At 43.4% G+C, this 12,822-nt stretch overlaps 1 protein-coding gene across 1 annotated transcript in view; it reads right to left on the bottom strand.

The window, feature by feature from the left end:
- The window catches only part of NMNAT2 (nicotinamide nucleotide adenylyltransferase 2), a 172,455-nt gene extending 161,476 nt beyond the window's left edge, over nt 1-10,979 (bottom strand). Inside the window, 1 exon segment of the mRNA NM_001132010.1 lies at nt 10,826-10,979. Coding sequence (NP_001125482.1) covers nt 10,826-10,910 — 85 coding nt within the window. The 5' untranslated portion in view covers nt 10,911-10,979.
- Between the last annotated feature and the right edge of the window lie 1,843 nt (nt 10,980-12,822).

The following is a 12,822-nucleotide window of genomic DNA, read 5'->3' as shown; positions in this document are numbered from 1 at the left end:
GAGGAGGGGAGCAAATGAGACATGGGCTAGGTGGGGAAGGGCAATCTCGGCAGAGGGAACATTCAGCACCAAGACTCTAAGGCCAAAGCAAGGATGTTCCATGGGGTTAGCTAAGAATGAAGTGGAAGGGATGTGTTAGGGTGGAGGTGGGGGCAGGGTGGCTGATCATGGAGGTCTGTAGGCCATGATGATGACTTTGACTTTGATTGAGTGAGATATGGAGCTATGGAGGATTTGCAGCAAAGGAGCAACATGATCTGACTTAGATTTGGCTTACATTTTGAAAGGATCACTCTGATTTTTTGTTTGTTTATTGAGACGGAGTCTCGCTCTGTCTCCCAGGCTGGAGTGCAGTGGTGCAATCTCGGCTCACTGCAACCTCTGCCTCCTGGGTTCAAGTGATTCTCCTGCCTCAGCCTCCTGAGTAGCTGGGACTACAGGCATGTGCCACCACACCCAGCTAATTTTTTGTATTTTTAGTAGAGATGGGATTTCACCTTGTTAGCCAGGATGGTCTCAATCTCTTGACCTCATGATCCACCTGCTTTGGCCTCCCAAAGTGCTGGGATTACAGGTGTGAGCCACCATGCCCGGCAGAAGGGATTGCTCTGATTATTTGTTAAGAAACGAGTGTTGCAACCAAGAGTGGAAGCAGAGAGACCAGTTAAGAAGCTATTGCAATAATTCAAATGAAAGATAACAGTGGCTTGCACCAGGGATGTAGATGGAGAGAGGTGGTTGGTCTTAGTTATATTTTGAAGATAAAGAGATTCCAAAACATTTGGACATAAATAGTGTGTCCAAAACAGGGAATAATTAAGCATTAGTTCAAGGTTTTTGGCCTACGAAACTGGAACAAGAATAAAACTATAAGCATTTAGTCTTAGCTAGGGAATATGCTTTACTATCTCTTCTACTGCCTGGTAAATATTAAATGAGGTCAATATGTTACAGCATGTCTACTCATGTGGAGGCAATTTGATGTAGGAGAAAAAACAGAAAAAGAATGCTATTTAGCTGCCATCGCTTCCAGGGGTTAGCCTCAGAGTCTTGCTCCCTTGCTACTTCCTCCTCTTAACCTCTTATTGCCACGTTTATAAGAATTTTCCTGGCTGGCTCACTTGTATAATGCTAAAGAGAATTATGCATTAAATTTAATGAAAAATAGCTTAATGGCAGTATGGTTTAAAGAAGCTCAAATAAAGTGGCTTCATGATTAGGGTGATAATGGGGAAGATGATGATACTGGTAGTGGTCATAATACTTGACTTTGCTGCAAAGTTTACAAATCATGGAGACACTGGAAGATGTAAAAGGAGGAGGGAGCCAATACCAGGAGGATGGCCTTGGTCACACCACGTAAGCCACTGAAAGATCTTTTTAAGCTAAAAGACTTCTGAGGCTAGCTGCCAAACTGTCCAAAAAAAGCAAACGCATTCCATGCAATTGAGTGCTTATAATTGGAAGATATCTGGCAGTGGAAAACTTCCCTCCTTGTAAACTGATGCTGCATTTACATATATTGAGATATGGAACATATACCCCTAAATAAAGTGATGTAATTCTCTATAAAATGAACTCCTATATCTCAGGTCTTAGTCTGTAACATCGAATCCTAAAGAATTACTTCAAATGCCTTTGTTCAACCAAAATTTTGTGTACTGAATATGTTTAAAAAAAATTTTTAAGACAAGGTCTTGCTCTGTTGCCCAGCATGGAGTGCAGTGCTGCGATAATGGCTGACTACAACCTTGAACTCCTGGGCTCAAGCAATTCTCCTGCCTTAGACTTCAAAGCACTGGGATTATAGGCATGTGCTACCACACCCTGCCTGAAGAAAATATTTTTGCATTCCTTTGTGTAGTTAGGATTTTTTTGAGCAATTCAGGATGATCCAAAAACCAAGAGTGAACAAGAACTTACTAGAAAGTGTATTTCACAGCATCATTAAATATTAACTAAACAACCACCACATTCAGAACACTGTACTGGTGGCCAAGAGGACAATTATATTGAAAAATTAGGACTTGAATTTTTTGAAAGAAACACTTTCAAAACTGGATTTTCATTATCTCTTCCAGTCATGCACGGATTACTTTTAAACTATTGCCTATCAAAAGAAAAATAACAAAATAAATATATTATCTGTCCACTTTTTAATTTTCCTTTTGTGTCTGTGAATATCTTTGAAACAGAGAGGTTCAAACTTGAATGTTGGCAGGTTATGCTTTTTAGTTTGCCTCCACACTTTAGGCTGTTCATTTGACTTGATCTAAAATTGGAAATGTATGTAGAAATGTTTCTCTGAGACCCATAACATTTCAAAGGATGTTCCTACTAAGCAATAATCAAATGATTTGAGAAATAATTGAATTACCTTAATTCTGATAGTTCTAAGCAGAAAGGCTTAGAAATATAGAATAGGGTCAAGTAAAACAAAAAGAGAAGAGAAACTGAAATAAATATTTCAAGACTGTTAGGACATCAGCTCTACTCTTCATTATACCCTATTGCTTATTTTGGAATAAATTCTAGATAGGAGATTTGCCTCTCATGGTTAGGTTGTTTTCATATGAGGCTCAATTAGTCAGTGCAGCAGAAAAAAGTAAATTGAGTCAACAGTTTGTGTGAACACAAATGTCTACATTTTCTTTTTCAGCCCTTTATTCTTTTGTCATGAGCAGACACTGCTCCTGCTAGTGAAACCACCTTGAGTGATCCATGAGTTACCACTTGTGCACCTTCAACTTACCAACAAATTAGGTAGGATTTCCAAGAATCTACATTTTTATTTTTTTGAGATGGTGTCTTCCTCTATTGCCCAGGCTGGAGTGCAGTGGTGAGATCTCAGCTCACTGCAACCTCCGCCTCCCAGATTCAAGCAATTCTCCTGCCTCAGCCTCCTGAGTAGCTGGGATTACAGGTGCCCGCCACCACCCCTGGCTAATTTTTGTATTTTTAGTACAGACGGGGTTTCACCATGTTGGCCAGGTTGGTCTTGAATTCCTAACCTCATGATCTGTCCACCTCGACCTCCCAAAGTGCTGGGATTACAGGCAGGAGCCGCTGCGCCTGGCTACTTTTTTTTTTTTTTAGAGACAGGGTCTCACTCTGTTGCCCAGGCTGGATTGCAGTAGTACCAACATGACTGATTGCAGCCTTCACCTCCTTGGGCTCACGATCCTTCCAGGTCAGCCTCCCATCGCTCAAGTGATCCTTCCACCTCAGCCTCCCATGCAGCTAGGACTAAGGACGCGTGCCACGATGCCCGGCTAATTTTTATATTTTTAGTAGAGATGGGGTTTCACCATGTTGCCCAGGCTGGTCTCAAACTGCTGGGCTCAAGTGATCCACCGGCCTCAGCCTCCCAATGTGTTGAGATTATAGGCATGAGCCACCATGCCCAGCCCCAAGCATCTACTTAAGTATAACGTCACAGCCATCATCAGAGCGGTGGGTAAGTCAAAAGTGGTTTTGTGAACTACAGTCAGTTATTCCCAACTTTACAGCCTCAACACTAAAAAAGAGTCAAATTTAGGATATTGATTCTCTTCCATTTTATAATTTTTTTTAAAAAAAGCAGAAAACCTTCTTTTAGCATTTTATTTCCATACTATTAATAAATTTAATATCTTTCTTGCATGAAGAAATTTTAATAATCTAACTGGAATCTACTGGGAGCTTTCATTATAAGACTCAGATATCCCAGGTAACAAAGAAACTTTGAATTTAGGTATTCTGTCACATCAGTGCTTGGTTAGAACACATATTACCAAAATTTTAAAGTAAGAAATATGAGTCTTTACTTTCCCCACCAACCCCAAACCTGCTTCTCCTCCAGGGTTTTCTATTCATCCAGCTTGGACAGAAACCTACAAATTACCCTGGACTACTTCACCATCACACAGCACTCATCACATCACCAAATGAAGATCTCTCTCTCTTTTTTTTTTTTTTTTTTGAGATGTAGTCTCACTCTGTCACCCAGGCTGGAGTGCAGTGGCGCGATCTCAGCTCACTGCAACCTCTGCCTCCCGGGTTCAAGTGATTCTCCTGCCTCAGCCTCCCAAGTAGCTGGTACTACAAGTGCGTACCACCACGCCCGGCTAATTTTTTGTATTTTTAGTAGATACGGGGTTTCACCGTGTTAGCCAGGATGGTCTCGATCTCCTGACCTCGTGATCTGCCCGCCTCGGCCTCTCAAAGTGCTGCGGTTACAGGCATGAGCCACCACACCCAGCCAAATGAAGATCTCTTTTACCTTCTAAATAACCTTCAGATACACTCATTCTCCATCCCAGAAACCACCAGCCTGGGCCAGGTGACCATCTTCTTTGGGTTGAATCCTGTATTGCTGAAATACATGCCTAACTGGTCACCGCATTCTTGCCCTTCACCAATCTACATTCAACATTTAATTAAATCATAATTTAAAGATATGGCTATGTTACCCCTTTACTTTAAAAACAATGCGATGTCTTCTCATTGTCATTGGGATAAAGTCTAAAGTCTTTAACATGACTTAGGAGCCTTCATAATTGTTCAGACATTCAACTACCTCTCTCTAGTCTCACTTCTCACTCCCCTTCTCCTTGAGCCTTCCTGAATTTTCCTTGTTCTATTATTCTATGTCTCTCTCTCTTCACCCTAGCCTTTGCACATGGCTGATTTCTCTGCCTGGAACAAGATTCTATACATTCATTTAAAAAATCTATTCAGCAACTATTATGGAGATCCTACTACATGCTAGGTACTAGGAAATATATCAGTGATGACATCAGGCATTGTTTCTGTCTTCAAAAAGCTTAAGGTCTACCATGGGAAACAGCCATAAAACATATGAGATGAGAGTTATGGCCTGGAAAGCATAAGGTGATATGAGAACAAATATCAGGGTAGCCAGAATTAATTTAGGTGTCAGTGGAGGTTCCCTGAGAAACTATCATTGAAGCTAAAATCTGAAGAATGAATAGGTGTTAGCTGAGGTAACAGAAGAGTGGGAAGAAAGGAGGAAGTTGGGGGAGTTATGAAAGGCCGTTCCAATGACAAAGTTAAATGAAAAATATAAGAGTATTCAGAAAAGAAAGACCTTTTTGGTTAGACATGGCTATCTTTGTTGAATATATTTTGTTGGTGGCCTGTGTTGCCAAGGAAAAAAATTTGTAAGGTTCTCATGACCCTTTGTTGACAGCTAAGTTCAAACAGCTTCTTCTTTCATGGGTGCTATTGCAATTATAAGGGAATAAAAAAGAAACGTCATGAATGAGAGAGTCTAGATATCAAGAAAGTGGTTCTACACTGATTTTTGCTGATGAATTTGACCCAATGACTTACACATGTACCTCTGCCTTATCAATTGTAAAAGGGGATACTATTATTCAGTTTACCTTATAGGGTAGGATAAAATTAGATAGTGGTACAAAGGAAAAGAGTACCACATCTGCTTAATAACTTTTTTAATATAAGAATTTCAATCATATTCAACAGCTTCTTGATTTATAGCAGTTCTATATATATTAGTAGCAACTCAAATTCATTTTTCTTATGGTTTCTAGCTGTAGCAGTAGGGGCTGCATCTCCAATTCTGCAACAAGTAGAAGGCACTCTTCATTACCCTTTAAGAAGAACAAAATTGGATTATGTCTCTTCAAATGATCCAGTTCAAAGCAAAAAAAATATTATTTTTGATAGAAAAACTGGAAAATCCAGTTATTTTACAATTATCAAAAAGCAGGATATAGCTGGATGCAGTGGTTCACATCTATAACCTCAGTTACTTGAGAGGCTGATGTGGGAGGATCACTTGAGGTCAGGAGTTGGAGACCAGCCTCAGCAAAATAGCAAGACCCTGTCTCTAAAAGAATTTTTTTTAAATTAGCCACCAGGGCGTGCCCATGGTGCCTGTAGTCCTAACTATGCAGGATGCTGAGGTGAAAGGTCCGCTTGAGCCCAGAAAGAGAATTGAATTTGGTCATTTCTGGCTGTCACAGCCACCATGCCCTCCCGTTTTTGGTCACATTCTCCTGGATGCTGGTGGAGGGACCACTTCTGGAGAGCAAGGTGGTGGCTGTGAGCATGCACCCAGCCTAAGCATGCGACTCTACTATGCCACAAGGCTGGGATACTTGGAAAATGATTATAGCAGATCTTGTACCATTTGAGTTATCAGTATTGTGGATCTTTTCTAAGAAATATGATTTTTCAAAAGAAATATAAATTTTCTTTTTTTTTTTTTTTTTTTTTTTTGAGACGGAGTCTTGCTCTGTCGCCCAGGCTGGAGTACAGTGGCGCGATCTCGGCTCACTGCAAGCTCCGCCTCCCGGATTCACGCCATTCTCCTGCCTCAGCCTCCCGAGTAGCTGGGATTACAGGCGCAGGCAACCACGCCCGGCTAATTTTTTTGTATTTTTAGTAGAGATGGGGTTTCACCGTGTTCGCCAGGGTGGTCTCGATCTCCTGACCTCGTGATCCGCCCGCCTCGGCCTCCCAAAGTGCTGGGATTACAGGCGTGAGCCACCGCGCCTGGCCTAGAAATATTAATTTTCAAAAATAGCGGCTGCCATAAGTTTCCAATTCCAATTGTTCTCACTGAAGCTTATTTCGGAAAGCTCTCCCTGGTATTAACCACCCGACCTGAATGACTGACTCCTTGCAACCTGGTCATCCCTCTCTGTCAGGCATCAGACCTCTGACTGGCTTAAAAGGAGGAAAGATGCTAGACTTTGGTAATTTTTGGAGACAATATCAGAGCGCAGTGAAAAGATAATCGTTTTTGGAGTCAGTTAGATCTGGATTTAAACTGCAGCTAGCAGAAACAGGAGTTTGAGGCTGCAGGAAACCATGACCCTGCTGCTGCACTACAGCCTGGGCAACAGAGCAAGACCCTATATCTACAAATTAAAATAGAAAAAATACAAAAAATAGCTAGAAATATTTCTGCTGTGATGAAATTCCCCAATTCCTCTGCTTTTGTTTATATAGCCAAATTAATCTGAGCTGTCCTTTTTTACTTTTCTATTTAAACTTGCTCTCTGACTTCCCAGTGGTAGATTTATTGACAAATATAGCTATAAATGTAAAGAAAGCTACATTAAATTATAATCTCTACATAGTTAAAAACTAAGCAGTTACATTTTTTAAAACTTTCAATTCCACATTATCTTCTTATGTAATGAGGCAGACCCATGAGATATGACATCATTCATTTATGAGTTTACTTTGCCAAAAACTTTTACTCATCCCTGAAAGCATTTTAGTTACAGTTGAGTATACAAGTGTCAAATATCTCTCACAAATACTATTTTTTCCTGTATGTTTCTGTAGTTTCAAATAGGAGAAATAATATCAACTTCCCTTTCAGAGTAAAAGAAAAGCTCATTCTAAAAAATTTTACAAATATTGAGAATTGTGCAAGTGCTACTTTACAAAGATGAAGGGTGAGTCTTTAGTTTTGAATGCCACTTCTCTTTTCGTTTATAGTCTTTCTCTTTTTCCTTTGGTAAGAAACTGAATTTCAAGATATAAGAGCTCTATTTAAAATGCCTAATTTCAAAGTCCTGTTTGTGTCTGTTTTTTTTTAAAAAATTATTACAAATTTCAGTCACCTTAAAGAAAGCTTGAAAAAAAATTTTTAAGGCAGAGTCTGGCTGTATTACCTAGAATAGAGTGCAATGCGCTATCTCGGCATACTGCAACCTCTGCCTCCCAGGCTCCCATCTCAGCCGTCCTCCCACCTCAGCCTCCAGAGTAGCTGGGACTACAGGCATGCAGCACCATACCTGGCTAATTTTTAAATTTTTTGTAGAGATGGGGTTTCACCATGTTGCCCAGTCTGGTCTGAAACTCCTGAGCTCATGTGTTATGTCCATCTTCGCCTCCCAAAGTGCTGGGATTGTAGGTGTGAGCCACCACGCCTGGCCAAAAGTTTGATAATTTAGTTGTATTAATTATTTCCGTGTTGTCAGAGAAAAAAATTTTAAAGCAATTTAAAAGGAAGAAATAGTTCATAAATAACTGGTTTCTTTAGAGATGAGACAAAGATCTTAAGGAAATGCATATATATGAATCTCACTTAGTTGATGACCAGTTTAATTCTGTTAGTTTATGGTTCATGAAAATAGAGTGTTCATGGAATTATGCCATCAGAAGATGAGTGGGCACTTCCTCCAGCCTTTGTTGCAGTATGAAGGCCTCTGCAAGAGGAATCAGGAACATGAGGCTCAAGTCTCAGTGCCACCCATTCTCCATGTGTGTTCATAAGTCACTTGGCTTCTATCAGTTTCTCATTTGTAAAATAAAGGTAATAATGTCTTTCTTATAAGGTTGTTAATAGGAATAAGTAACATAACATAGATGAAAAGGCTTTGTTAACCAGAACTGCTCTACAAAAATAAATTATAAAATTTATCCAGAGCTCAAAGATTCCAATAAGACATTCTACCAAAAATAGTTTAATGTGTATTTTGTGTTCTTATTCTTGCTTCATTTTCACCTGTTTATGTGCTAAATTCTTCATTAGGTAATAAACTCCTTAAAGCCATAGTGAGTGAACATATCATATCCTTTTTTTGTATTACTCTCTGAATTATACTTTAATGGACATGCAAAGGACTTTGTTCACATTCTGCCCTGGTCCTCAGTTCTTATACTAAGTAAATAATCGCTACTGCCGAAAGTCTCCTTTCACCTTTCTATACCTAAACCCTTCCACTGCAACTCAGGTCTATTTCCACAGAGTCTATCCTTGAAGCTCATGGAGAACTGGCAGGTCAGCATTCGCTTAACAAAAGCCTTTATTACTGTTAACAAAGAATCTTCAGCTACAAGACAGAATCTTTGGTTCTCAATCCAAATCTGTTTCTCTTGTAATCTAAAACAACTGGGATTTCCTAGCTTCAGGAAGAAAGGAGCAGTACCCATTGGGTTACCAAAGATTCTTAGAGCCACAGAGTTTCATTCCCAGCCCAATGGCTCTTCCCTACTCCTCCTTTCTCTTGGTTCCAAAGGAAAACCCATCATTGCCTGGTCAAGGGAGAGGAGTAAAGCACATCAACATAAAGTGCTAGAGGACATATGGACAGACAGGAAAAGAAGGAAAGGGATGAAGACACCAGCATCAAAGGAAAGTGAAAGTGGAGTGTTCTTAGGGCACTGATATTCCTTAGAAAACTGATGAGATGCTTTTGTCTACCCTGATGCTTGAACAGAAGTCCTTATTTAACAGGCAAGTTGGCATTGGTTCTTAATAAAAGACTTTTAAAACCTGAAGGAATGGTGAAGAAGGGATGGCTATCTCTCAGCCTCCCTCCTTCTATCGTGTAGATGTGCCTACCCGATTTGCCCTCTGCTTAAAGTAGTTCTATATTCTTTCCATGAGGTTTTTAACAAGCGAGCCCAGTTCAGCGCACCTTTTAAGTTTAAAGATGAGTATTTTTAGCCTAAGCCACCTCGCCCTGTCTTTACCGCTGTGGTGTGGTTTTCACTAAACCTCCCTAGAAGGGCTCGCGCAGTCCTCAGGCTCCCAATAAACACGTGTGTCCGCATCCAGCTCCGGCGCGCCCTGCATTTCAGCACCGCCGCCTCTGGAGAGCGCCTTGCTGGCGGGCCAGGTCAGGGCCTCCCACCCGCTCTCTCATCCATCCCAGCCCACTCGCTCTTCCCTACTCCTCGCTTCTCTCAGTTTCAATTAAAAGCACCCCTAACTTCTAACTTCTCAATTCCTGCTTCTAAAGTGACCTCCGCGTCCCTCTTTCCGTGTCTAAACGCTCATGCCCCGCGCCTTTGAGTGCTACGAGCAGCTGCGAGGCCGCGTGGTTTCCCACCGGTGGCGCGAGACCTCCAATAGGCATCGATCGATCATCTTTCCCCTACCACTGCTGGACCCCGAACCAGCCAGCCGGATGCCCCCGCTCGCTCTCTCTGACTCCACGCCCCAAAGCTTCTAAGAAACAACCCGCGATGATGAGTCCCCTCCCCCCAACACGCACACGCATATACTCACACACAGTCATTCGCACATTCATACACACACTAGACGCCTCAAGCCTTCCGAGTGCCATCGCCACCCTGGGCAGAGCCTCAGCCAACTTGGGCCCCGATCCTTCGGCTCCGGCTCGCGCAGGGCCTCCTGCAGCCTCCGCCCGGCCCCCTCCCCGTCCTAGGCAGCGGGTCCCTGAGGCCGAACCCAGGCGGAAAAGGGCCCCCTCCCTATTCACTTAGCATCCACCTCGCGCGGGCAATACACGGCCCACAATTCCCAAACACTCGTCCCTGGGCCGCCCAGAATCACCAGCCAAATCCGAAATTAATCTCGAAGCCCCAGCCCCTGTCACTGGTGTGCTGGGCGCGAGTGTGTTTGCGAATCCGAGGCACATACATGATTTAACTCCTTCGAGCTTTCGGCCCATCCTAAACAAACAACACGTTATCTCCAGCCCCCTCCTCCCCTACTCGGCGCCCCAACCTCTGCCCCCATCCCGGTCCTCGCCAGCCTGGTAGCCGAACCACCACACCGCCGCACTCCAGTTCTGGTATCTCGAACCCTGCCCAGCCCCAAATGATACTAGTCTCTAGTCCCCTCCCATCCCCCACCTTTGGCCCCCTGCGAGCCTGGTCTGGCCCCGGCAAGTGACGCCTCGGAAACGCAGTCTGCGTCCCCTCCCCTGAGTCCAAAATAAAGGGGCCGACCTCCTCCAGCTGGATGAGCCGGCGCACCCCTCCGAAGGGGCACATGCCTTCCCGTTCGATCGCCCTGGAAAACACAGGTGCCTGGGAAAGGAGAGGAGCGGAGCGGAAGCGGCTTCCAGAGGTGGGCGGGAGGACTCACCAAACATCTGAATGTGCCCTTTGGTGATGGGATTGAAGCTGCCGCAGGCGAGCAAGATAACGTGGGTCTTGGTGGTCTCGGTCATGGTACAGGTGGGTCCTTCGCGGTGGTCTAAGGGTTGCCTCTCTTTTTGTGTCTCGTTGTGTCTGCAGAGGGAGAAAGGAAGGCGAGGCTCCGGCGGTGGATGCTGTGGACTCCAAGGAGCCGCTCCAGACGCAAACCGCGTCACTCTCCGCCTCCCCTTAACGCTTGCAGCTCCGGCTAGATCCGAGGCTGCTTTTGTATTGCTCTGCTCTCTCCTCGGTCCCTCTCTTTTCGTTCTAGCTTCCTTCGCATCTCTCGTCCTGGCGCCCCACCCCATCCTTTCTATCGCCCCCAGCCCACTTCACTCCATCACTGTCTTCCTTAGAGTTTATCCAGAAGGCAAGACGTGGTGTATCCAAGCTCAGAACCAAGAGCCCACAGCATGGTGTGAGCTCTTTCTGCCTCTTGCCTCATCTTGATTCAGTTTTCCTCCTCACTCTAACATTTTTCTGTCCCCCCTACTTTCTCTAACATCTCCAAGTTAAAAAAATGTTTGATCTTAAGGTATTTTTTCTTTCTCTCTTCCTCAAAATTTTAAATGAGAAATGACCATTGTTTATTTCAGTAGTATTCATTTCTGCTTTTCCTTTTTCCCTTATCTGATGATTCCAAACTATTGAGCTGAGTCCAAATCTTGATCTGCTGGCTGCAGAGAGATAGGGGTGATCTAAACCCTTCCTCTGCAATACTGATCCTTTTTGTGGGCGAAGCAATGCTATCCGTTTGAGAGAACATGAAGGGGGCAGAGTTAATAAAACTGTATTAGAAAATTATGGGGATCCGCCGGGTGCGGTGGCTCATGCCTGTAATCTCAGCACTTTGGGAGGCCGAGGCGGGCGGATCACGAGGTCAGGAGTTCGAGACCAGCCTGGCCAGCACGGTGAAACCCTGTCTCTACTAAAAAACAAATACAAAAACTAGCCGGGCATGGTGGCGCGTGCTTGTAATCCCAGCTACTCGGGAGGCTGAGGCAGGAGAATTGCTTGAACCCAGGAGGCAGAGGTTGCAGTGAGCCGAGATTGCGCTACTGCACTCCAGCCTGGGCGACAGCGAGAATCCATCTCAAAACAAAAAAAAAGAAAAAAGAAAATGATGGGGATCCTCCATAAGCTACCAAAGTTGAGACAAAGACTTACCATTTAACAAGTGTTTCTTGAGGGCTCACTATGTGTCAAGCATTGCTGTAAACCCTGTTGGAGAAGCAAAGTCACTGTCTTCATTTTACTGGAGGAAGATAGACAATAAATATTAGATGGCAATTGTGCAATGCACAGTAAGTGAATGCAATTTACTCTCTGACAGAGCAGAGAGTGAGTGGAGAAGAGAGGACGAATCAAGTAGTCTGAGAAGGCCTCTCTGGGGAGGTGACATTTCAGTGAGACCTGAGCGACAGGAGTAGTTGCTAGCTCATGTATTCAGGGACAGGGAAGGGCTTACTGTATTCATAGAAATGAAAGGCCAGTGTTGCTAGAAAGTACGGGCAAGGGGAAAAATGATAGAAGACTGAGCAGCAGGTGATCAGGGCCACATCAGGTGGGGCTTGTAGGCTAGGGCAAGAGTTAGACACTTTTCTAAGTGGAATAATAACAAAAGGAAGCCACTGAAGCTTTTAAGCAGGGGAATAATACGTAATTTACATTTTTGTAAGATCACTCTGGCTGCTGGGTGGAAAGGGAGGGCAAATGGGAAGACAAGGAAAGCATTTAGGAAAATCTGGTAGCCTGGGCAAGTGGAGTTGTCCTGAGACTAGGGTTTATAGAGACGGGAGCAATGAGAAGTAGATGGTCTCAGGATACATTTTATAAATTTTGAAATTTGGCTTAAACAATGAGTAGACTGAAATTGAGAATGGTAGGGGAAGACAGATGTTCTATGCTTATACAACAGAAAGAACCAATAATTCTTTGCAGATG

Source organism: Pongo abelii, chromosome 1 (assembly GCF_028885655.2).
Source record: "Pongo abelii isolate AG06213 chromosome 1, NHGRI_mPonAbe1-v2.0_pri, whole genome shotgun sequence".
Taxonomy (NCBI): Eukaryota; Metazoa; Chordata; class Mammalia; order Primates; family Hominidae; genus Pongo; species Pongo abelii.
This window is presented reverse-complemented; position numbering and strand designations above follow the sequence as displayed.